At 45.0% G+C, this 25943-nt stretch overlaps 1 protein-coding gene across 7 annotated transcripts in view; it reads left to right on the top strand.

The window, feature by feature from the left end:
• The window catches only part of COBL (cordon-bleu WH2 repeat protein), a 294288-nt gene that overhangs the window by 156579 nt on the left and 111766 nt on the right, over positions 1–25943 (top strand). For all 7 annotated transcript variants that reach the window (XM_017868611.1, XM_017868606.1, XM_017868609.1 and 4 more), the window contains one exon: positions 12678–12851. In XM_017868611.1, coding sequence (XP_017724100.1) covers positions 12678–12851 — 174 coding nt within the window. The remainder of the gene's footprint in view (positions 1–12677; positions 12852–25943) is intronic.

Below are 25943 nucleotides of genomic sequence, written 5' to 3'. Positions count from 1 at the left end.
ACCCAGAAATAGGGAGGTGTGGTTCTTGTATTAAAATTGGAATTGTGGGCTTGAGTGTTTACAAAGATAAGAGATTTTTTTGTGGTGGGGTGAAGTTATATATGTGTATGCATGTTTACACACACACAGAGTAAATGATAAAGGGGTTGGGGATGCCTAGAGCAGTGGTTCTCCACGGGGGGTGTCTGAACGGCCAGCCCTGGCTTGCCTCTGCTACACCCCCCCTGGCAGCACCCCACCTCCCTTCCCACACCTTGACCTGGCTCTGAAGGGGTATTCAGGGGAGTGGATCTCAGACAGGTGAGGCCAGAACGCCGAGAACCATGGTCGTGGAGGGATATGCATTTCTAGTTGGCAGGATTCCCAGGAAAGGGAGCTAAGGAAATTCAGGAGTGAGCCACAGCAAGTCAGGAAAATTTGGGAGTAAGTCAAGGGCGTTTATGGGCAGCCAGGCAGGAGAGGGGCCAGGATAAGACCTTAGTGGCATGGACAGCATCCATGGGCCAAGGCCTTGGAAGCCGCTGTGTCAGAGAAAAGATGGAGGGCAACAGGACGCAGTGGGCCGTTGAGGGGTACCTGCAACTTGGGGAGAGGGAGACATTGAATAGCACGTATAGTTTTGCTTAAAAGTCAGTAGAGTTGTACCTTAGAAACCAACCAAAATAGAATCTAACAGGAGCTGAGGTGGAGCGTGAGCTATGAGAAGAAGACAAAGCGAGGGAAGATGAGGGGAAATGGGTCCGCTTCCCTTTGTAGCCACCCCCCGCCCCCTGTCACTCCGGCTGCCTCCCACCTGCCCTGTAAACAGTAAAATAGAGGTTCCTCTTCAAAGAGACTCTCCTCTCTGTCTAATTAGGAATAAACCAAAACTTCTCTTAGAAGCAAAATTTATTCAAAGACCTGTGCTAACATTCTTAAATATCTGCTAGCCATAATAAAGAAATCAATGTGGCCGGGCACGGTGGCTCACGCCTGTAATCCCAGCACTTTGGGAGGCCGAGGCAGGTAGATCACGAAGTCAGGAGATTGAGACCATCCTGGCTAACACAGTAAAACCCCATCTCTACTAAAAATAAAATAAAAGTGCAAAAAACTTGCCGGGCGTGGTGGCAGGCACCTGTAGTCCCAGCTACTCGGGAGGCTGAGGCAGGAAAATGGTGTGAACCCAAGAGGCAGAGCTTGCAGTGAGCCGAGAGCACGCCACTGCACTACAGCCTGGGTGACAGAGTGAGACTCTGTCTCAAAAAAAAAAAAGAAAAAAGAAATCAATGTCCTTTATGTTATTAGCTCTTAGCTCCCACAATTTAGCCTAAGTATTTGCCCTGGCATGCTTATACTAACCCAAGCGGGCATTAGGTCATAGCCTGTTCCTCTTCCTTATTTGAAGGTGTTTTTACCTTTCTCAGCATTCCACAAGTTACTTACTCCTTCCTTTGTTCTTTGCCTTTGCCTCTTTTAAAAAGTTCTAAGTTGCTAGCCAAACAGGACAAATACAGCATGTGAGGTCCTGTTCCAGCCAATGGAAGCCGGACACAGCAGTAAGGTGGATGCATCAGATTATAAATGACCCTGTCTCTTTTGTTTGGTGTCCTCTCGTGGCAAAACTGCTGGCGAGTATACCCTTTCTGCAGAAAGTAAAAATGACCTTGCTGAGGAAATTAAATTTATGTTCAAGTGCTATATCTTTATGGCAGCGAGGAACAAGCATTTCTAACAAATGTGACCCATGTAAGGCTGAGGGACCTTTTTGTGAGCCAGGACAAGGAAGGGCTTAGTGGATGGCCATGGGCAGTTTCTCAGCGTGCTGGCTCCCAACTGTTCTCTAGAGAGGGGAGGCCATACCCAGCCACCTGCAAGTGCAGGACTGACACAGCCTGGAGGTCACAGCTGCCCCAGGGCTGCAGAGTTCTGACTGGACTCTGAGAGGCAAGCCTTTCCCCTCCCCTCTGCAGTGCCTTCTCCTATCCCTGTGCAGGGACCCTGGTCTGTAGAACACTTCCTGCCGGTTAATGAGGAGCCCCCTGCTGGCTCCCCATCACCATGCCCAAGGTGGGGAACTGAGAGTGTCACACCCCTCCTGGGGCTGCCAGGGGATCAGCGGCCGTATCTGCTCTCCAACTTTCCAGTGGACCACAGCCCTCCTATTAGGTAACTTTTGTAGCTCTTGGGTTTTCCTCCTGACTGCTCTGACCTGCTCACCTGAGTTGGAAAGAAGCAAGGGAATACCCTGTATCCCTCACGACTCCTGCTCTGCACCACCTGCCTTTACATGAGAAAATGCACAGCTCTTCACCAGACCTTCTTTTTAACTCTCCCTGCTTCCCAAAAATCTGGGCTATTGCCCTCCTCCCCACCCCGCATTCCTGCACTAGCGGCTTCACGGCAGTCGCCTTCCTCTGTCCCCTCTTTTTATTTCCAACAAGAGATAATATCTTAATGGGAGAACAGAGGGGGGCATGGCAGAAGAGCTACAGAATCTGAGTCCCACAGGTCATGCCAGAAAATAGGAAAGGACTGTGGCTAAATGACAAGATTACCAGGAGAACCTCAAGGAAACTGCCAGTTGCTTTGAAGGTGAACTTCATGGGTGACCTTGAGATGCGTATGCTTGGCAGCCCTTCCCTGCAGTCATGGGGATGTGCACTTGACCAGCTGTTATGCTTTGCATCAATTCTAAAAGGAGGTGGCAGGGGAGCCCCAAGGAGGGGCTGATTAATTATTTGTTAATTAACAATAGAGTACCGAATTTTGTGAGTGATTTAAACAGACAAAAGCCATCCAGTTTCACCTGGAAAAATGTGATTATTCCCTCTCTGATACACTTTTTGAAGAAGACAGAAGGATGGCGTTGCAGCTCTTGCACAGATGCTGCTCACAGAGGCTGGCACCTTGCATGTGAAACCCATGCATATGAAATCATGGGGCTTGGGACCAGTAATATGATGGCTGATGCTCTAAGGCACTGTTCCTTAAGAGAGAAATTAAGTGAGCCACCTCCAGCCTGGGCAGTGTGCTGTGATAGTCAGGAGCAAAGGTAAGAACAGTGGGGCCCAATCTTGATTCCCAGACACAGATGCCTAGTGGGAGCAAACACACGGAAAGATGCCTCCACCTCATTAGTAGTGGGGGAAGTGCAGTTCAAAACCATAGGGAGACACTGCTTCACACACACGAAAGACGGCTGTTCAAACAAAAGGAAAACAAATGTTGGTCAGGACATGAATAAACTGAAACCCTTGTTCATTGCTGATGAGAAAGTAAAATGGTACAGCCACTGTGGAAAACATTTTGGCTGTTCCTCAGTAAGTTAAACATTGGAATAACAGGCCGGGTGCAGTGGCTCAATCCTGTTATCCCAGCACTTTGGGAGGCCGAGGTGGATGGATCACCTGAAGTCAGGAGTTCGAGACCAGCCAACATGGCGAAACCCCATCTCTACTAAAAGTACAAAAATTAGCCGGGCGTGGTGGCGGGTGCCTGTAATCCCAGCTACTCAGGAGGCTGAGGCAGGAGAAGCTCGAACCCAGGAGGTAGAGGTTACAGTGAGCTGAGTTTGCGCCACTGCACTCCAGCCTGGGCAACAAAAGCGACACTCCATCTCAAAAAAAAAAAAAAAGGAATAACTTATGAGCCACAATTCTGCTCCTAGGAATATACCCAAAAGAATTAAAAACAGGCTGGGCACGGTGGCTCACACCTGTAATCCCAGCACTTTGGGAGGCTGAGGCAGGCTGATCATTTGAGGTCAAGAGTTCAAGACCAGCCTGGCCAACATGGTAAAACCCTGTCTCTACTAAATATACAAAAAATTAGTCGGGCATAGTGGTGGACGCCTGTAATCCCAGCTGCTCAGGAGGCTGAGGCAGGAGAATCGCTTGGACCTGGGAGGCAGAGGTTGCAGTGAGCTGAGATTGCACCACTGCACTCCAGCCTGGGCGACAAGAGCGAGATTCTGTCTCAGAAAAAAAAAAAAAAAAAAAAAGGAATAAAAAACCAAAACAAATTAAAAACAAGTAAAACAGTACACAAATGCTTATAGCAGCTCTGTCCACAGTAGCCAAAAGGTAGAAACAACACTAATGCTCATGAATAGATGAGTGGATAAGAATGTGGTATATACATCCAAACATTCAGCCTTAACAAGGAATGAAATACTGATACATGCTGCATTGTGAGCAAACCTTGAAAACATTATGCTAAGTGAAAGAAGCCCAACACAAAGATCTATATGTTGTTTGATTTCATTTATATGAAACATTTGGAACAGGTAAATCCATAGAGTCCAAAAGCAAACTGGGGTTTGTCCGGGACTGGGGTGGAAAAGGAGATTGGGGAGTGTCTGCTTAATGGGTACAAGGTCTCCTTTTGGGATGATGAAAACATTCTGAAATAGATAGTGGTGATGTCTGGATGAGTGTCGGTGTACTTAACACCAGGGATTGTATGCCTTCAAATGGCTAACATAGTTAATTTTATGTTATTACACACATTTTGTTATCATAATTTAAAAAAGGAAAACAGCCAGTGCCTGGTCCGGCTCCAGGGTTTTGGATATGCTTGGATTGGGGGTGCAGCCTGGGTGTGCACATCATTAATGCTCCAGGGAATTCCATGCAACTGAGTTTGCGAACCTTTACCCCAGAGCCAGCCTGTCTGGCTCCACCACTTCCTAGTGTGTGACCTTGGGCAACCACTCACTCGCTGTACCTGAGTTTCCTTAGCTGTGAAAAGAGGATCATATAATTACCTTCCTCATGGAGCTGGTATGAGGGTCAAGTGGGTTAATATGTGTAAAATACATGCCTGCACACGAATCTATCACCATTTTCTGAGCCTGGAGTTTAGATTTCCTCCCTAACCGGCTGCGTTGTTCTCTTTGCACCTGTCAGGTGTCAGCTCATATGCTACCCAGGTGGAGAGACCACACTTCTGCTAGCCTGGGACAGTCCCAACAATGCTGATGTCACTGCGTTCTTTCCCATTAGGCTTCCTTTAGATCACTTGAAAACTAGTTCTAATTTGAATAATAAATTATGTGGTCACCCTCTGAACCCTCTTCTACAGCATGCTACATGCAGGTAGTGATGAGTGGTAAGTCCCTTAGCAGATTAGACAGGACAACATTATAAACAGTGCATCAGAGAATTAGTCTACTCCCCGAGAAGAGAGGCTCTGGAACCACGCAGCCACTTTTCCTGCTTCTTAAAAAATAAATCCTACTTTTCTTGAAAAGAAATTTTTGCCAAGGGGGAAATCTGATCAGCTTATTTCCTCCACCTCATGACTCAGTGACCTGGAGTTACAGGGAAGCCTTCCTGATTTGGTGCACGTTTTAGAAACAATCCTATTTACTGCACAGGAATTGTTCCCTTTTTTGTTTTGTTTCCATATCCTTTAGTGGTACCCTTTCAGTCGGCACCCAGACCTGCCCCGTGCACGTCTACAGCCGAGTTTCTCATTCCTTTCCTGGTCTAGTCCATAGTATTATTAAAATGCTCTTTAACAAAATGCCCACTTAAAATGAAATACTTGGTTTCATTTGGAGAAATCCATTAATCTGGAGGAGGGCTACACATAAAGTATCACTCTTGATGAAGTATAGAAAACTGAACTTATAAGTCATTTATTCAAAATGTGTCACCACATAAATTATGGGAAATTTTACATGCACATTTGGGAGGGAAAAACCTTCCCTTTTTCATTAGGATTGTATTATTTATATAAATTGGAAGCTCATTTTTCCCTGAAACTGTACCTAATTGAGTTTGCCTCAGCTGAAATCTGACCACAAGCAGTCACCACACATACTCACACACACACTCATGCAGATTGAGGCATGCCTTGTGAACATCCTTTCCCTGACACTCTTCTCTGCTGCTGCCAAGCCCCCACTCCTTGCCTTGTAGTTCTGGTCAGTCACTACGCTGCACATCCTGACTTAACCTTTCATAACCTTCTCTTGCCTTATCCTTCCCCTTGGATGCCCTTCCTCTTACTTTTCCTCCACCACCTGCCCTGATGAAGTTTGCACCATGCCCTGCATCTGCTCCCTCCCCCTGGCTTGGCTGGAGATGAGCTTCTGTGGTCTGCTGTGGCCACTGTCACAAGATCCTGCCTGCCTGAGGACACACATCACATGTCATCCATCTTTGAAGCACCCCAGGGCTCATTTCCTTTTAATTTACAAGCTTTTCAGAAACCTCTGCCTTTCTGAAATTGTTATTATTAAGCATTCTAAACATTCAGATGCCTCACAGATGGTCCTGCTTCATAAGACTGAAATACTGTCTGATAGCTCACCTTCAATCGTATCTTCCAGTTTTGTTAAGAGAAAATAAAATATCAGGTCCGGCGCGGTAGCTCATGCCTTTAATCCCAGCACTTTGGGAGGCCGAGGCGGGTGGATCACTTGAGGTCAGGAGTTCAAGACCAGCCTGGCCAAGATGACAAAACCCTGTCTCGAGTAAAAATACAAAAATTAGCTGGGTGTGGTGGCATGCTCCTGTAATCCCAGTTACTCAGGAGGCTAAGGCAGGAGAATCCCTTGAACCAGGAAGGCAGAGGTTGCAGTGAGCCGAGACCACACCATTGCACTCCAGCCTGGGTGACAGAGTAAGACTCTGTCTCAAAAAAAAATCAAATACCAGTTGGATACTCTTTGTTTGCTCATTTTAAGAAAATGTCTTGCCAGCCAAGAAGTTATCAGAGAGCTTACGTGACACGGTATTTTGTTGGCTGAAATGTGCATCCAGACCAAGTAGCTTCTGCCACTTTTCTCCTTCTGAATACTTAAAATGCCATCCCCCAGGCATTCCATGGGGGAACTTGGCCAAAAAAGAGCAATCGTTTCCTACTCGCCTCACCCTGTAGAAAAGAGATTCCTAAGTTCCATTTTCCTGCCCATTCCTGGTGATTAGTTCACATGAAGCTGGCATGCTTCATGGTTCTCGGTTTTCCACTTCCTCGGAATCAGTGTAGGATTTCCAGGATGCCAGAAGACAGCTCGGGATTTAGCTCAGGGATTCAGCTTAAGGAGTGTCTGTCAGGAAGGCTGTGCTCTGAGGATAAGGAAATGCAGAGACAGCGAACACCCTCTTTGGAAGGAAAGTTGGCCTTGTCCTTACCCAGGACTGTGCCAGCCACCACAGATGAGAAGCAGCGTTCTCCCCATTCTCACCTTGCCAGGAACTTTGACAGACCTGAGCTGCTCTGCCCAACAGACCCCAGGGAGTGTCCATTCGCCTCATCTGGTTTATGTCGCATTGTTCTGCCTTGAGTCCTGTCGACACCTGTATCCGAAGAAAAGCCAATGTGGATAACAGGTTCTGAGTTGAATCTTCCCTCCCACTTGATTCTGTAACAAAGCATTAAAAAAAAAAAAAAAAAAAAAAAAAAGTTGTAAAGCCTTTCAAAAGGGGGCAGCATCGTCTAAGGAGAGGAGGCTGCAGGCAGCAACAGGAACGTATTTCTAGTTTCATCTTTCTAGTTGATTCTGTTACTGAGGAACTGAGCCATCCTGAGTAGCTCCATCAGTCTCCTGGGCCTCAGTTTTTCTCACCATCAAAACAACAAACATCATGCCATTCTAAGAAGAGCCTCTGCTGAGAGGATTGCTGATTGCCAGCTCAGAGTATACTTATTGTAGCCAAAAGATATCCCTTAACCTTGACACAGAAATCAACATCTGAATTCCTCAATAGCCCTGTCAAAAGATCTAATCAGACTTTTGGTAGACTTGATTAAATGAGTCAAGATATAATTATATTTGTAGGATAGACACCTTTGAGAAATGGAAACAAAATGACTATTCATCTCTTTTAAAAAAAAATCAATTTAAACAGAAAGATTTCAGGTACAGCGTCTCCTGTTTGTCCCTGGAAGTGTATTGTGCAGTACAGTAAGGGACTGAAGTCCATCAAGCCCCTTTTTGTTGTATGAACAGATTGATCCATCTTAGGCTGTGTGATGTGGGCATGCTTGTGAGGCAGCTCTGTGGGGATCTCTTCGAGAATTTTGGCAAAGGGAAATGAACCATGGCAGTTTGTACTGACTCGAAATAGGAATGTTTACCTTGAACATGCTCAGCTTCCTGTCTGGTACTGATCACTGATCAATTATAAGTCAATGAGTGAGGGAGACAACGTGTTTTCTGTGGTACTTGTGAGCCCTAAAAGTATTCCAGGGACAACCTGCATTCTCAGGGCCCTATCAGGTTCTATGGGGCCCTTGTGCTGTTGGGGCCATGCCCCTGCTGCCCAGTGCTAGCTCTGCATAGCTCCTTGTCCCTGTCAGTGGAATAGTATTTTGTGGTCACAATAAAAGTCAAATAAAAGGAAAATAAGCTTTGCTGAGACGAGTACATTTTAAACAGAAGCAATCAAATATGTACATATATATATACGCGCAAACACACCCATGCATACATAAATGTGTGTGTGTGTGTGTGTGTGTGTGTGTAAATTTAAAATTAGGACCCATGTCAAATATACTTGCTGCAGATGATACTGGTTTTATTTTGAGCCGACACTCAGATCTGGAAATGGTTCGTTTCCTCTTCTTCCTGTCCTCTCTCCCCAGATGTGCATATGAGGGTCAAATCACTGATATTTTATACTGAATGTGATGAGTTAATTGGCTATCAGTGGTGTGATGACATGGACACAGAGTTTTGCATTGTCTTTGGTGGGTCCAGTGGAATTTGACTATCCATCGAATGACAGCAGCTGGCCTGGAGGAAGTTTAAATCCCACCAACCAAAGTCCCATGAAGCCTGAGGCAGAAGGTTCTATTTGCTTAGTTTTCTTTTCTCTGTTACTCATTGCTTTTTCTTAATGATTTATCTGGTTGCACTTGCAACTCCTGAGAAAATTTGATAAGATCATGACTGCCAAAATCTGTGGATTTTGGTGCCAACCTTTGGTGAGAGCTATGACTCACTTCCCTACAAAAAAAGTTGATATTAAAAACATGTATATATTGACAAGCTTGGACAGGAAACCAAACCTCTCTTTCAGGCAAGCAGTGGCCTGTCCCTCATGAACTTTGCCACTTTGTAGCAGGAGACAACCAAGGAAACTGGGATAATAGTGGGGGCCAAGCGTTTTGACTCCAGACTGCATACATTAAGCTCTTGGTTTTCCCTTTCACTTCCTGTTGATATGAGTCAGGACTTTAAAGGATTCAATACTTCACAATGTTTTCCCCCCATGTTATTCTGTGGATTGTTTTCTAAATTCTGTGCCAAATTCCAAAAGTAGGGAAAGAAGGAAGATAGAAATGAAACACGGGTATTCTCTGGACAGCACAAAGTTTTTGTCTTCCCTTGGGTTAAAGGGAAGACACTGTTGAGTAGCAGAACTGAGGAGCGGGTCTGGTGGCTCAGGACCATTGGAACCTGCAATCGACCTCCTTAGGAGTGTTGCGGGAGGTGGGAAGAGACATTTGTTAATTGTGTAGAATAAATTAGGGGAGAAAAATCACCTGTTGTATTGAAATTCAGTTAAGTTCCAGAGTCTCAGATGATGGCATCATGAGGAGCCCATTGTGTGAAGATAATCAACATCAGAACTTCTAGGAGGACTTGGGATGGGGTGCACTTTCGCCTTCTGACTTTCCACCATTCAAGGTCATCTCACTGTGGCCCTCATGAGGTCATTGTCATTCAAAATAGATACCAGAGAAGAAGGAAACCACATATATAGGACACTTCTCATGTGCTTTATCTAAATTACCTCATTTAATGCTTGTAATAACTTTGAAGGAAATGGAATTTTCCCCATTTTAAAGATGGGGATGTACCTACTATATGGGGTCTATTCCCATTCGTTACCTTAAAAAGTAGATAATCCAAAATGTCCAGGATGCTTATGAGAGCAAAAAAAAGTTACGAATTAAAACCTGAAATCAATGTGAAATGGGAGGGGGCTGTAAAGTTCTTTTAAGGGAGTATTCTGCACAGACCTTCCTTAAGTGCTCAGGGCATTTACTGGACAGAGGTGGATTCACAGCAGTGTTGAGTGATCAGTCAGGCAGGCATAGTTGTGGTGAGGACCAAGGACAAGAGGAACTGGGAGTTCCATGTCTAGACAGGGTGGAGTAAAGACAAGCAATTAGATATGTAGTTGTGGAATGCACTACCATGGACATTGTGTTTCTGGGATGCCAGATGTGGCATGTATGCTTTAGAGATATCAGGTGGCATGGGTGGAGGTGTATAGTTCTTCATCGACTACCACAGCTTTAAGCATCCTCCAAAATGTGCGTTCACGTGTGAGTGCACGTCTGTGAGCGTGCATGTGAGAGTGTGTGCACATGTGCCTGAGTGTGTGCATGTGCAGTCACTGTCAGCAGAGACATTGTGGATGAGGAAACACAACAATGTGGAAGGTCCCATTGTCCATGCTTTGGCCATATGCTAAGTGACTACTGATGAGGAAAGATGGGGTTTGCAATCCCCCTGAATCTGGGGGCATTTGCACAAACCAGCCATCCAGCAAAACACCTTTCCAGCTCCAGAACTGTGAATAGCAAAATCCCTTCTGTGGTTTGCTTCCTGTGCTTCATTTAGTCTTCTAGATCCTGCAGGGTTAAGTAAATCTGAGTTGCGTCTCCCTGAGTCCTCACTGTTGCCATGGAGGGGGATGTAAGGCAGAGTTTATTTTGCGTGGCTTATTTGCTTAGTAATGACTATGATGGCTGCAGAACTCAAGGACTCAAGGGAGCAACTTACATTTTTCTGTGGGAGCCTAAACAGGCATTGATGAGTTTTCTGGGTGTTAGTTTCTTTTCTGTTATACCACCCTCACCTGTTTCCTATGGAAACTCTGTACCTGATGGCCAAAGCATGGGGCATCAGTGATGTTCAGTGTCTGCAGGGAAGCACTAATGGCATGAAAAGCAGCTTTCATGGAGTGTTTTGTCCTTTGGCTTTAATATTTAAGCACAAGAAAATCTGTGATTCAAATTTTTTTCAGAAAACAAATGATCGTATAACTGGCAGAGCAACAGCGTTTGCATCTGAGTACAAATAATACTGGGCCATTGTTTAATATGATGGATTTCCTTTATATCTTCATTTTAAATATGGAGAACCAGTTGTTCAAATGAAATCTTACCCACAAGCTTATTATGTAAAACATGAAATCATAGTGACCCAGAGGGTCATCTGTCTTTTCATTCATTCTCAGGAAGGTTGATTGAAGGGCCCTCCACCTACTAGGAACTGTTTGGAGCTGGGATTACATACAGTTTTCAGTAAAAATGAGTGATAATTAGTGTGTTCATTGAGTTCACATCTTAATGGGAGAGAAAGATACAAACAAGCAAGTATAATAATCATAATAGCTAACACTTATTGGGCACTTACTTTGTGCCAAGAACTCTTTTTTTTTTTTTTTTTTTTTAAAAGTGGGATCTCACTCTGTCTTCCAGTGACAGCAGCATGGCTCACTACAGCCTCAAACTCGGGCTCAAGAGATCCTCCCACCTTAACCTCCCAAGTAGCTGGTACTATAGGTGTGCATCACCACACCCAGCCAATGTGCCAAGAACTCTTTCAAACTCTTTTACATCCAGTCACTCATTTGATTCACATGATAGCTTTGTAATGCAGGAACTATTATTTACCCCAGTTTTACAGGAGATAAACTGGGGTAGGGAGAAATTAAAAATTTGCCCAAGATTTGTATCTTACTCGTGTATCTTACACACACACCAAAAAAACCTCATCTAAGGTCAAAAGAAGGAATCAAACCCAGGCAGTGTCTCCAAGGTCTGTGGGCTTGACGCTTTACTGCATTGGCTCTCAGTGTTGACGGTGTCCATGGTAACAGGTGCTGTGAAAGTGCTGTGGTGGCTAGGAGAGAAGAAGCACCAGGACACAGCATGGTACCATCTTGTTTTCAATTTGAAGTTAGAGTGCTGGCTCTGCTGGTTCCCCAGATGCTCTTTCTGCACTAGCACTTACATGATTCTATTAACAGACCTTAGGGAGAAAAAAGATTCAAAAAGTTTGTGTGTCCTTAGCCTGCTCCCCCTGGTATAGAAATTACCCCTTGAGAGCAGTTAATTAGTGTATTGGTTTGTATTTCTTTCAGCTTATTAGGTATCTGCCACTAAGTACTGTACTGATGGTTCTAGACAGTCTTCATAGCATATTGCTTATACCACATTGTCAGTTTTCCTAACTTCTGAAAATTAGAAGAAACATAAGCCCCCTCCTGGCAACAAGTGGAGTACTTCCCAAGATGACCAAGATTGTTGGTGTCTTCCCCATGGAGATGTATTTCTTGATCAGTTCCTTCCTCTTTTCAGTGTCTAAGAGCTCATTCTGACAACAGGTTAAAGTTTTAAGGAGGCCAGTTCACACCTGCAGGTTGGTCAAGAAGTGTAAATGATTCTAGCTGCTAAGTGTTCTCTTAGTGGCCTAAAGAGTCTGCCATCGCCTTCATAATTAAGGAAGTGAGCCTCATAGCATGAGTCTGTTCTGCAGCATTTTCTCCAGCTTTCCCTGGAAAGCTACAGGCGGGGCTTGCTAAAGCCTTTCAAGCTGACCGCAGAGACAGCTGCCGTGCAAGCTCAGGTGGACGGATTGGAACTTTGTCTTCACATGTGAGCATTCATACAGGGAGAAGTCATCTCACACTGATTTGGTTTTCTGTTTGTCTCTTCCCCAACAGGGCTGTTTAACGACACCCAACTCCCCATCCATGCACTCACGTTCCCTTACGCTGGGTCCATCCCTCTCGCTGGGCAGCATCTCAGGAGTGTCCGTGAAGTCAGAGATGAAGAAGCGCCGAGCCCCTCCTCCTCCAGGTTCAGGTCCACCTGTGCAAGACAAGGCATCGGAAAAGGTAGGGCAGTGGGCCTTTCTAGCAACCAAAGCATCTTTTCAATGACACAGTTGATTCTTCCAAAGCTCCCTGGGAACACAGTAATCCTTCATGTTTGTGGCTGTAGCGACTGGAGTGTTGAGGGCAAATATTTAAGCTTTATTTAGAAGTAAAGGCAAGATGTCAGGAAGGGCTCGTGGTTTTAACTTGGAGAAGCTGAGTTCCCCAAGGCAGTCAGGATGCACCTAGCAGCCCAGTCCTGCTCTCCACACACCCTAAGATGACAGATCCACCATGCAGGTGTAAAGATAAGGATGCAGTCTTTTTCCCTGGGCTGAGATGTTTCTGACTGACTGCATCCCAGCTTCCTGTGGAGGCAGTATGCCACAAATGCCAACATTTACAGAAAGCACATTCAGAGTCCATTCATTCTGTGGCAGGACTTTATTTCCTAATTCTTGCCGCTTGTGTCATGTGGCCTAGCCCAGTTGCATAGAGAGTGTCACACCCCTGCTAGTCTTTAGGTTCAAGGCCCCTTTTTGCTCATTTGCTCTCAAAATATCCTAAAAACTGTCTGTGCCTCCTGAATGTGAGGCTTGGCCCCTGGATCTTGATTAAAAGTCATAGCAGCAGAAACGAAATGGCAGGGTCCTGACATGTCATGTAATTTCCTTATCAGCCTGCTTGTCGGTCTGTCCAGGTATGTCCATCTGTCCGTCTATTTTTGCAAGTCGGTCCTCTGGTCATCCATCTCTGTTCCTTCATGGGTGTTATTTATCCCTGGGTCTCAGAGACCATCTTGCTCCCATCCTTAATCCTTCATATCCCTAAAAACCTATCTGAAAAGCCTGTAGTGCAACACATTTTCAAAGAAAATATTTTATTTTGTGTCTCTTAAATATTTTCTAGGCTGGGCGCAGTAGCTCACGCCTGTAATCCCAGCACTTTGGGAGGCTGAGGCAGGAGGATCACCTGAGGTCAGGAGTTCAAGACCAACCATGGCCAACATGGTGAAACCCTGTCTCTACTGAAAATACAAAATTAGCCGGGTATGGTGGTGCACGCCTGTAGTTCCAACTACTCAGAAGGCTGAGGCAGGAGAATCGCTTGAACCCAGGAGGCAGAGGTTGCAGCGGGCCGAGATCATGCCACTGCACTTTAGCCTGTGCAACAAGAGCAAAACTCCGTCTCAAATAATATATATATATAAAATAAATGTATTCTATATAAAATATAGAATATATAAATATTCTAATGTGACTGACTTATTTTGAGTTCTTCATGATATATTAGCTGTGTTTTCCTAAAAGAAATTTAGGCACAAATGGTACCTTTTTGTTGTACGCATCCATGATAAGATGATGCAAATGGAAAACACAAAGCTGTTTCTTCTGATTATCTATAGTGTGTCTCATTAATTTGCTTGGATGTAGATTCTGAACTTTTTTATAACATGCAGACCATATTGATAGCATTGGCCTTTCCCAGCTACATGCCCCTGGGAATGTCTTTTTGCTTTGGCTTAGGATAGGTATTTCTTTAGCAGTAATAAAAAGTATGACTTCCAGGATCAATATTATGTCAGCTTTTTTCTTTTAATAAGAACTATATTTTCCTAATGTGATAAAATGTAGATGCTGAACTGTACCAGCATTTTAAAAATTTCTTCCACCCAGAAAAGATGTTGTATTTTTCTGCATTTAATGTGCTTACCCACAGTGGATAAAGTCTGCTTGAGTGGGAAAATGTGCAGTAAGTAGAGAATTGGGAATTCTGAATGAAGAATAAATAGTACTTTATACCCTGTAGAATGAACAGAGTTTCCTCTGAGGCAGTAAAAGCTTTTTGCTGAAATCTGTTTTATTTGGCACAGAATGCGTGGAGAAATTGGCTCATGGAAACCATCTTCCTTTTTAAGTACATGAGTGGCATATGGATTAGATTTAAGCATTTGCTCTGAACATGCTTTTTTAAACTGAAAGGTATTTTGTTATTTACTAATTTCTGGGAAAGGAACCCAAAAATGTATTGTCGTTGTTGTTAGGGAAGAACGTCAATTCCTTCTTCATGAACTTCCTTCCATATAAAGATAAGATGTTTGTTTGGGAAGCCTTATTTATATGCAACTGTTACTAACACCAGTGTCCTGAACAAGGAGGAAAGGTTCATTTTCAGGGACATGACTAGTTTGTAAGAAAACGAGAATGCCTAAATTTGTATATTTTAAAATATTATTTTGTATCAACTAGTTCAAAAAATTCAGTATTTGCTTCTTCAAGTTCTAATGGTGGGATAATTTTAGCCATCCTCCAGTTCATTTGAAAAGTTTCTAAAAATTATAATCATTATGTTAGTATTTGTCACCTGCTTATGTATTCATAATTTGATCATGTGTGTTTATTATTTCTAATTTTGAAGAGGTTTTCCCAGAAGTTTTAGAGCCTGGAGGTGACCGAATGCTCTCCTCAGACCCCATGGCTCTTCCCACAGTACTGTGAATGCAGCTTTTATTATGTGGAAACTTCAGACCAGAATGATTGATTGTACACATTAAGGCATCTTATGCTCTCAGGATTTCTCAGATTTGAGCGGGCATCAGTTCACCCAAAGGGCTTGTTAAAACACATTTTTCTGGGCCCCACCTGAGTGCTAATTCAGTAGGTCTGGATGGGGCCTGAACATTTGCATCTTAAGTGCTGCCACTCTGGCAAACCCCACTTTAAGAACCACCCCTCCATAGCAAACTACCTCGTTCAGCTGCTGGCTCTGAATTTTAACTACTCAAAGGCAACAGATCTGCTAAGAGATTCTTCAGTAGGAAAGTTACCTGAAAATGAGTCCATCTATACTGTAGAATAATAATTATATGCAGTTTTCCATGAAGTTAGCTCAGGCCTAAAGTTATGTGTTAAAACACATCAGTAGTCCTCACTCCTTCTCACTGGGACCCAGGGAACCCTCATCCAGGAGGACGGAGGAATTGACTGTTCTGCACAGGATTTTCTTCCTGCTTCATCTGGGGCCCACACTGTCCTCTCACCATCATGCCATGTACAGAGGGTGAACTCTCCCTTAGTCCCGGACCCTAGGCAGCTGCTGGAATTCTTGCTCGCTGCTCTTGCATTTGGGGTAGAACCACTTTCCTATACTGTGTGATATGGTTTGGATGTTTGTCCCCTCCAAATCTCATGTTGAAATGTGATCCCAGTTGGAGGTGGGGCCTGGTGGAAGGTGTTTGGGTCATGGAGATGGATCCCTCATGAATGGCTTGGTGCCATTCCCATGGGGATGAGTGAGTTCTCGCTCTGGTAGTTTACCTGAGATCTGGTTGTTTAAAAGTGTGTGGCAGCCCCACCGACCCTGCTCCCTCTGTCACTATGTGATCTGCCTGATCCGCCTTTGCCTTTCACCATGAGTAAAAGCTTCCTGAGGCCTCACCAGAAGCCAAGAAGATGCTGGTGCCATGTTTCCTGTAGTCTGTGCAACCATGAGCCAATTAAACCCTTTTTCTTTGTAAATTACCCAGTCTCAGGGGTTTCTTTAGAGCAACACAGACTAACATACCAAGTCTTTAGCAACCCATCCTGAAGGAGAGTTTGTTTTCCTCTTTTTTGCTCATGGTTTCCTCACTTGTTCTGCTCTTAGGCCAGGATTAAGATTGTGAGTAGGGGCTGTCAACACAGATGCCTGGGTGGGCATCCCTCTGCTCATCTCCAGTCCTCAGTTTCCTCTGTAAAATGGGAACATTAAGAACAGCACTGGCCAGTGATCGCTGTAGTGGTCAGACATAGATCTCATGGCACTTGCCTGGGTTCTGATCCCAGCTTGACCAGCACTAGAAATGGGAGCTTGAATGAGATCACCCTTCTCTATGCCTTGTGTCCTTAGGTGTGTGCTCTGCATAAAGGTGGGAGATGGGAGCTGGCCACAGTGCAGTGGGGGACAGAAGTAGCCAGGATGCCTATAGCAGGGAGGGCTGGGCAGAGGGAGTGAAAGGTCCATGGCCCCAGCCAGAGTTCTGTATTAACCAAGTAGCAGATTATATTTAAAAATCAAATTTGCTATTGCTGCAAATACCAAATGTACAATTAAAAAATCACCAAGGCCCTGCAGCAGACTCATTCTGTTAAACAATACCAGCATCCTCTCCTCGCTTGGTGGTATTTTCCCTTCTCAGCCACAAACCACAAACACCCTACTCACTATTCCATACCTTCTCAGGATTCTGGAGAAGAGAGTTGTTCATCCCTTTCAGTCCTGATAGCTTCTGTTTAAGAAGAAGAAAAATCACTGGGCATGGTGGCTCACACCTGTAATCCCAGCACTTTGGGAGGCCAAGGTGGGCGGATCACAAGGTCAGGAGAACCCCATCCCTACTAAAAATACAAAAATTAGCTGGGCATGGTGGCAGATGCCTGTAATCCCAGCTATTTGGGAGGCTGAGGCAGGAAAATCACTTGAAACCGGAAGGCTGAGATTGTGCCACTGCACTCCAGCCTGGGTAAAAGAGTGAAACTCCATCTCAAAAAAAAAAAAAAAAAAAAAAGAAGAATCAATTACTGTCAAGACACCCTTTCATAGGGGACTCAGTTTATCTATTAAAGATTGACACAATACTCTAAATTATTCCTGCTGGCATCTTTCTTTGTATAATACTTGGCATTTTACAGAGCAAGTTTTTAAAACTTTTTTGGTATTGCATTTAAGTGATTAAAAATAAGTAACTTGTGGAAGTTTACTTATCTGTGTTATTTAATTTTAGTTTTCATTATCCACAAGTATATAGTGCGTAGTTATTCATTTTTTCAGTCAGTGTACAGTTATATGCTTACTTTTATGCAGATAAAACTATAAATCCATTTTTATTGTAATTGACAAGTAATTCAAAAATATTTTAAAGTAATTATTCCAGCTTTCTTTTTTTGCTAGTATTTGAATTATTGCATTTATTATGTTCAACACTATAAAATTCCAACTTGACAAGTCTGTTTCTGCATGATCTCAAGATTATTGCATTGGGACTGAAATTGCTAGTGATGCTGGCCGTTAAAATAAGTGATGATGGAGGCTGTGTTATGATCAGTTATTAGTATAACCCAAAATAGACTTTTCTATGAAAAATTTGCTTATGTATTAGTGAATATTTGTTGAATAACTGCTCTGCACAAGGTCTTGCACTTGAAAGCATGAATTGGTATTTATTACTCTAATATCTCAGCACAGTGTATACATAAAAAGATAGTATTTCACACTGTGTGAAGACTGAGGATGATCTGTGTATGTTAGACATTTAATGGAAAGCATTATTACTTGAAGTTCTATTTCCTGGATCTGGTAACTAGCATATTACAGGAAGTGATAAAACTATGCTGACCAGACTCCCAAAGACACGTTTCATCAAGAACTGAAGTGTCCATTTGATCATCCTCAGTCGCTCTGGTGTGTTCTTGATCCTGTTCTGCAGAGAGGACACCCAGGGGCAGGCAGGCCCTGGCAGCCCCTGTACTGGGAAGGACCTGAGAGCTGGGCTGCAGACCACTTGGCCAGCGGATGCCAGACTGAAGTGTCCTGTCTCCATTTAGGCCTGATTTTTTTTGCTTATTAAAATGAGCGTGCATATTTCCCATCTCTCTGAGCTGGGGTGTTGAGATCATTGCAATACTCATCTTTGCAGACTTCTTCCTGCTGTCCTTCTCCTGGAGTGAAGTCTGCCTCCTGTTTCTTATCACATGCCTTGTGGTGGTGGTGAATTGGTTACTGATAAAGTGGATGATGCCCGGAGACATTGAAAAATTGCTTTTCACACTAATTAGAGGGCTCTGATCTTTGCCGGGTGTATCTCATGGCCACTCCTCAGCCAGTTGGCCTCCTGGAGTGCTTTGTTTGGAAGGAAGAACTCTGAGGTCGGCTGAGGCTCAGCAGACAGGAGAGAGTCCTTCAGTTTACCATGAGCTCAGGAGGGGAGGACCATCTTGGCCCACCCAGAGTATGAGATGATGAGGACAGAATCTTTAGACCCACCTTGATGGCCTCTCTTCTTGCACACATCAACCACATCGACCTGTCAGGGAATCCTGCCTGTTTTCCTTTGAAGTGTATCCTTCCAGCCACTTCCCTCTGCTCCCACCTGCACTCCTGGGCTCAAGCACTCCCATGCCCCACTGAGATGTTTCCTGGTGCACTGGCTTCCTAACTAGACCCTGCTTCTGCTCATGCCCCTCTCCCCTGCAGAATCTTCTTTACACCATTGCTAGAGCAACAGGTATCTAAACAGAAATGGGGTCATGTCATGCCTTAAAGCCTCTGCTGGCCTCACGTCACAGTTGACTGTGCCAGCTGCGTCTCTCCTGCTTCTCCCCACACCCGGCAGAGCCTTTCACCTGCCTCTCCCTAGCGTCCCGTTCACCTCCTCACTGCACCAGACCTGGCTTGGCAGTCACTGCATCCATGAAGTCTCGCTGGCCACCTCCACCCTCTGGTAACTCTCTGCCCCCTTCCCCGGTTTCAGGTTTCTTTCAGCCCCTGCCAGACAGCTCAGGAAGCTGGGAATTCTGTGTTCCCTGACACACCTCCAGTGTCTAACACTGTGCTCATTAAACCAGTAAATATTTATATAAACTTACTTTATGTGTACATGATTTATTTACCAAACATATGTATGGATCATCTCTGCTGTGCTCTAAATGTTGGCATCCTCCAAAACTCAGATGTCAGAATCCTAACTCCAAACATTATCATGTTTGGGGAGTGATGAGGTCATGAGGGTGGAACCTCATGATGGGATTAGTGTCCTTGTAAAAGAGAGCCCAGAGAGCTCCTCCGCCCCTTCCACCATGTGAGCACACAGCAAGAAGGCGCCCTCTGAACCAGGAAGCGGGCCCTCCAGACACAAGTTGGTCCACACCATGATCTTGGACTTCAGCCTCCAGAACTGTGAGAAATCAGTATCTGTTGTTTATAAGCCTCCCAATCTATGGTATTTTGTTATGGCAGCCTGAAGGGTTTCTCAGTGAAAAAAATCTGATTTCAAAATGTGCGCAAATAGTGAAGGAATTGCTTTCCTCAAGGAGCTGACTTAGCATTTAAGGAATAAATGATGCCAGCTTTGGCCAGGACTTGGAATATTTACTCCTCACTAAGAAAAAGAGTTGTAAATGGGCCATGAAAAGTGCAGGTGCCAGAGTTAGAGAACGATCTTACTGCCTCAGTGCGAGTTGGGGCAGGGACAGTCTGTCTGGGCACAGGTAGGAGTAAGGGCACAGGCAGGCCTGTTTGCAGTTTGCATGCCACCTGGCAGACCAGAGCCGCTGTTGCTGCTGGGATGGCCGGGGAGGTGCCTGCCCGCCTGCCCGCCTGCCACAGTGCCAAGGGAACCTGCTTGTTCATCTTCCATCCACAGCACAGCACTAATGGAGCCTCCATGAGGGACTTGAGGGGCGCAGGGCCCTGGCAGCAAAGGGGAGGCCATAGGAGCAGCCGTGTGGGCTGGAGGCTGACATTGCCGCTTATCACACAGTGAGCGACCGAGCTTCTGCTTTCTGTAAATGGGTACAATGGCCACACACAATGTGAAGATAAGATGGGAGGGTTCTTCAGCCCTTGCTCCCCACCCCTCCCTCTTACTTCTCTCCCCTCCCCACTCTGTGTTTGGCGCTTTTCTGCATCTGGGATTTTTTTTCTCTTAGCTATCTGGCTGTCTTTTTAAATTCCCTTCACTCAGTTTGGTCTTCCAATGTCTCTTAACCATATCTCTTTGAAATACACAGACACACACACACACACACACACACACACATACACATACAGACACACATGTTCCACTTACTTTGCTGTGCATAAAATGTCTCCTCATGACTTGTTAGATCTAACCCTCACAGCCATCCTGGTAACCTTGCTAATTATGATGTCTGTTGTCACCTCAGTTGTAGAAACTGAGTCTCAGACCAGGATGAGCTGCATGTCAGAGATGCCCGCAAAAGAAGAGCAAAGAAGTAAATCTGGGTTTAGAGCAGGGACACTCTCCCTCTGCAACTTTGTATGAGATGAATTAAAAACCTTAGAGAGGAAGAGGGTGTCGCCATCAAGGTGGGGTTTCTGTGTATCCAGGGACCCATCTTAGAGTTTAAGATACTTCAGATCGTATACATGAACCAGCTGCCCAGACTTTCTTTGAGATGTGGCAGAAGTTTTCCCACTTCCTGCGCTGTGAACTGAATAACACAGCTTCATATTCTGGAATACTGTGGGAGCGCTGTGTTTCCCTTTCATGTTACAGTGTGCATCCTCCGGTGAAGGTCAAGAACAATGAGTGGTGTTACCGTTTTGTGTTTTGCCAGCGGTTGGTAACTCAGTGGCACATTGTTATGTCCCCCAAAAGAGCTGAGGTTGTTCGGATCACCCCTTTGCTCTCTGGGGCTGCTCTTCAGTAAAACGCCCCTAGCCTTCGCACACCCAGCCTTCAGGCCGGAAGGGAGGTTTCCTTTATAGCCACACCCCCCAGACCTTTCAGCTTCTTTTGTGTGTTTGTTCCTGTGTCTTTTTGGACTTATTGTGAATGCTTTAGTCTTTCAGAAATTCAGAAGTCTGCCTTGAACACAAGGCCGCCGAACACTCTGTTCCCACAACAACATCCTCTCCCCGACCTTATACTTTTTTGTCCAAAGCAAAATGCAGCCAGTGACTTCCTGGACAAGGAACCTGCACCCTCCCCAGTTGCATCTGTCTGTCCCTATAGCAGAGTGAAAAATACTCTTGGTTTGTTCCTTGTTCTTCTGGGTTCCAGAATTCTTTCCAAAGGCATAATCATGCTCCGCTGTTTAGTTGTGGGCAGCAGCCTAACAAGCTGAGGACTTGGGCATCTGTCGCATCAGTGGCCCCATCCCCCCTGCTGGCTTGATATACTCTTTCAAGAATCCAGACTCTGGGTGTAGCCCACGTTTGTGACTTTCCAGTTCGGTGTCTTTGTAGCAGCCACCCATGTTGTCACTCATCTCGTAGTACTCCTTGGTGAGGGTAGTGATAGACCAATATGAAGTGGGACCACAAGCAACAAGGTTGAGACAGATCCAGGGCCCTCCACGTCCCACAGTCTCGAGCACACAACTTGTATTTGCCATCAGCTTGGCTGACTCCCCAGCTTGGGACCATGACTTGTTCCCCGTGGTGTCCCCACCATAAGCATATGCCTGATGTGTGGTGGACCCTCAGTAGACATTTATGAGCAGGTGAGCATGGCCTCAATGTCAGACAGCTAAGGAGGCTCATGTGAGACGAATGGGCCATTGTCTTTCTGGAGGGAGGTCTCTAGTAACGCTGAAGAGGGGGAGCACCTTGAATTAACCAGCAACTTGGATATGTTCTGCTCCAGCTGCAGGGTTTGGTGAATGGAGGGCAAATAGACAGGGTAGCATTAGGTTCAGAGTGGTTCCCTAAGCCAGGCAGATCCTCCAGGAGATGACATTTGGGAGGGGTGAGTGACTCACACTCTCGGGGTCTCTGATGACGTCCAGATCAGTCACTTCCTTGCTACACATGCCATGGACTGTGAACGAGAGGAGCCCCACGTCCAGGTCCAATCCAGGCTCCTCTATGTACCTCAGTCCAAGGCCCACCCCAGAGGCCCTTCAATTTCAGGTATGAGAATGAGGGTGCCCTGATAAAAATGGCACACCCAAGAAAGCCACTCAGGCAGTTTGGTGGGGCTAGGAGCCAGTGAAGGCTGTGAAAGGGATACATTGGCCTAGCCTGTCCTAACAGAAGCATGATGATCAGGATGAGTGTGGGGTGGTGCCAATCTATTCTGTGCTGGCAACATCTGTTCCTTCAGTGAGTAGGTCTCTGAACACTTTTTTTTTTTTGAGACAGAGTCTCACTCTGTCACCCAGGCTGGAGTGCAGTAGCACTGTCCTGGCTCACTGCAACCTCCACCTACCAGGTTCAAGCGATTCTCCTGCCTCAGCCTGTATAGCTGGGACTGCAGGTGCATGCTACCCATGCCTGGCTAATTTTTATATTTCTAGTAGAGATGGTGTTTTGCCGTCTTGGCAAAGCTGGTCTTGAATTCCTGACCTCAAGTGATCTGTTCACCTCGGCCTCCCAGAGTGCTGGGATTACAGCGTGAGCCACCACGCTCAGCCTGAACACTATATTTTAAGAGAAAAAAACTAAAAGGCGTTCAGAGGAGAACATTCTTGGAGTTGAAGCGTCTAGAAGTTACCATCCCTTACTTAAATGATACAGAAATTAGAAAATGTTAGCTGAAAAATGGAAAGTTTCACTGGTAAACAATCACTACATCCAGATGTTTAATTTCTGTCCCAAGACCGTAGGGCGACATCTCATTGCCCCAGAAGACAAGACCTGAGCGAGTATGTGGATGTTCTGAAAACATTTGTTTTAGATGAATGTAGGAAAAAAATTTCTGTCAGGCCAAATTGGGGCAAGAGAGCTATGAATATATGGGGAAAGTGCCACATGGCAGTATATTTAGTGTTTACCTATATTATCTTATTTAATCCTTCCCAAATCCCCACAAGATACGGACTGTCATCTCCGTTTTATAGGTGATGGGGCACAGAGAGGCTGAGTGATTGCCTGGCACCATGACAGTTTGTAAAACGGAAGACCAAGTATAAAACATAGTCTGGAGGAGTAGATCATAGTTTGAATTTTTGCAAGCATAATTATTGCCTTAACATTTAAGTGAAAGGGTGTGTAAGTTTTCTAGGGCTGCCAAAACCAAAATGCCACCGACCGGGTGGTTTCAACAACAGAAATTTATTTCTCACAGTTCTAGAGGCTGGAAGTTCAAGACCAAGGTGTCAGCAAGGTTGGTTGCTCCTGAGGCTCTCCCTTGGCTTGCAGACAGCTGTCTTGCTGCTGTGGCCTTGCAGGGCCTTTGTGGTACCTGTGCATCCCAGGTGTCCTGTCTTCTTCTTATAAGTACAGTCATATTGGATTAGAGCCTACCTTAATGACCTCATTTTAGTTTAGTTACTTCTTTAGAGGCCCCATGTCCAAATATAGTCACGTTGGACAAATTTTGGTGGGAGAGGCCAGGCACGGTGACTCACGCCTGTAATCCCAGCACTCTGGGAGGCTGAGGCTGATGGATCACTTAAGGTCAGAAGTTCAAGACCAGCCTGGCCAAATGGCAAAACCTTGTCTCTACTAAAAATATGAAGAAATTAGCTGGGTGTGGTGGCATATGCCTGTAATCCCAGCTACTCAGGAAGCTGAGGCACAAGAATTGCCTGAACTTGGGAGGCAGAGGTTGCAATGAGCTGAGATCACACCACTGCACTCTAGCCTAGGCAATAGAGTGAGACTCTATCAAAAGAAAAAAAATTGGAGGGGAAACAAGTTCAGATCATAATAAAGGAAAATGGGGTTCCTGTCTACAGGCAGAACAGTTTCCATGAGGAACTGAAGGGTGTGTAAGGCTGAGCCCTTTAAAGGCTCTCAGCACTGAATTGGAGCAGTTTATGTCCCTAAAATGCAGAGAATGCTTGTCTCTTGGGTAGATTATGACATAGGGGTCCAGGACAGTGGCAGCAGCCAACCCTATGGGAAGCTCCCACTTGCAACTTTAGTTTGTATGGTTCCAGTCTATTCCCATCCAAGAGAAGCCATCAGTATTGGAAAGGCCATCTCATTTCAGTTGGGGGCCAGAGATACACTGGGTGAAGGTGTCACTTCCAAATTCTTTCTTGGTAAGTGACATGCAAGTCATGGAAGAAATCCAAGCAGATAGAGGTTATTCATCTCTGCTGGTCACATTTTAATTGCTAAATCTATTGGAGATTGCTAGATCAATGAAAGACCATTGTGCCCGATAAATTGCATGTGGAAGTACACTGGCCAGCAGGAAGACAGCAAAGGCACCATCGTCCAGTCCTCAGCCAGCTGGTCCCATGAAACGTGTCCCAAGTTAAGCACAACAGCAATTAGAGAGACCCAGCAACAGTTCAGTTCTTGTTGGATCCCAGGTACTCTGCTAGAACTTTTATGCACATCATCTCATATAACTTCATCTTTACAATATCCTTATAAGGCAGGTTCTGTTATCTTCATTTTACCAGTGAGGACACTGAGGTTTACAAAGGGAAAGTGAGGTCCCAGGGCTGCTACTACTGCCAGTAAGCAACAGAATATGGGCCTGTCTGATGTCTTTTCTGCATGGAGCCATCATGCATTGATGCTGATTCAATCAAAGAGAGTTGTGTAATGCTTGGCAGAGGGGGTGCAGGGTGACTCTGGCTCTGCAGCCTCTGCCAGGGATGATGTGGGTGAGGAGGTGGCATGGTGCTGTCACATGGTGTAGCACTGCAGTGAGTCACTTCAGCACGATCTTGTTAGAGATTCTGGAATGGAGAAAATATTTGACTCATTTACTCGTCATTGACAGGGAAGTCATGCATTTGCTGCTTGAGAATCAAAACTCAAAGACTTAAAAACAGTTGTATGCATCTTCTTGAAGGAAGAATGTATCCCTGCTCCATCATTGGCAGCCTCCTTGGATTTTTCGCTGGAGTGCTTCCTTAGCACTGTCTGTTCATGGCACTCTTTCTCAGCAGCCTGTTCTGCTCGTGCAGAAAGTCCTACTACAGTTGAAACATCCTGGCAGAAAATGATAGAATTGGTTCATCTCCACACATGGTCTCTTGTCAAAAAAATTAAGCAAAACTGGCAAGGTAGTGACAAGCGATACAAGGCTCTTGTTCTGTAGAACTCTGTTCTCTTGATGGAACTGCTTAGTAAATGGGATTAACTTCATCAGGCTAGCTAGCTCCGAATATATATAAACTCAAGAAGTCTGGAACCCACGTCAAACTTATGTTAAAAGGTGTGAACTGCCAACCATTACTGTAGGCATAGCCAAATGTATTGTAAATATATCAGTTTTGCTCAGATACGGACATCTGCCTATTTTTTGAGATGCTTCCTTTTGTTTTGGCTTTACCCAACTTCCAAAAATCTATCTGTCTCCTCATACGGTATGTTATGAGACTTTAAAAGTCTTGATAGGGACAACAAATAAAACAAGTAGGTTTCTTTCAGGCCTAACTAAACTGTTTTTGAGTCTACATTTTGCAAAATAATTTTGCCATTTAA

This window comes from Rhinopithecus bieti, unplaced genomic scaffold (assembly GCF_001698545.2).
Source record: "Rhinopithecus bieti isolate Rb0 unplaced genomic scaffold, ASM169854v2 scaffold_3527, whole genome shotgun sequence".
Classification (NCBI taxonomy): Eukaryota; Metazoa; Chordata; class Mammalia; order Primates; family Cercopithecidae; genus Rhinopithecus; species Rhinopithecus bieti.
Note: the sequence above shows the minus strand (reverse complement) of the source record. Positions and strands in the feature narration are given on the sequence as shown.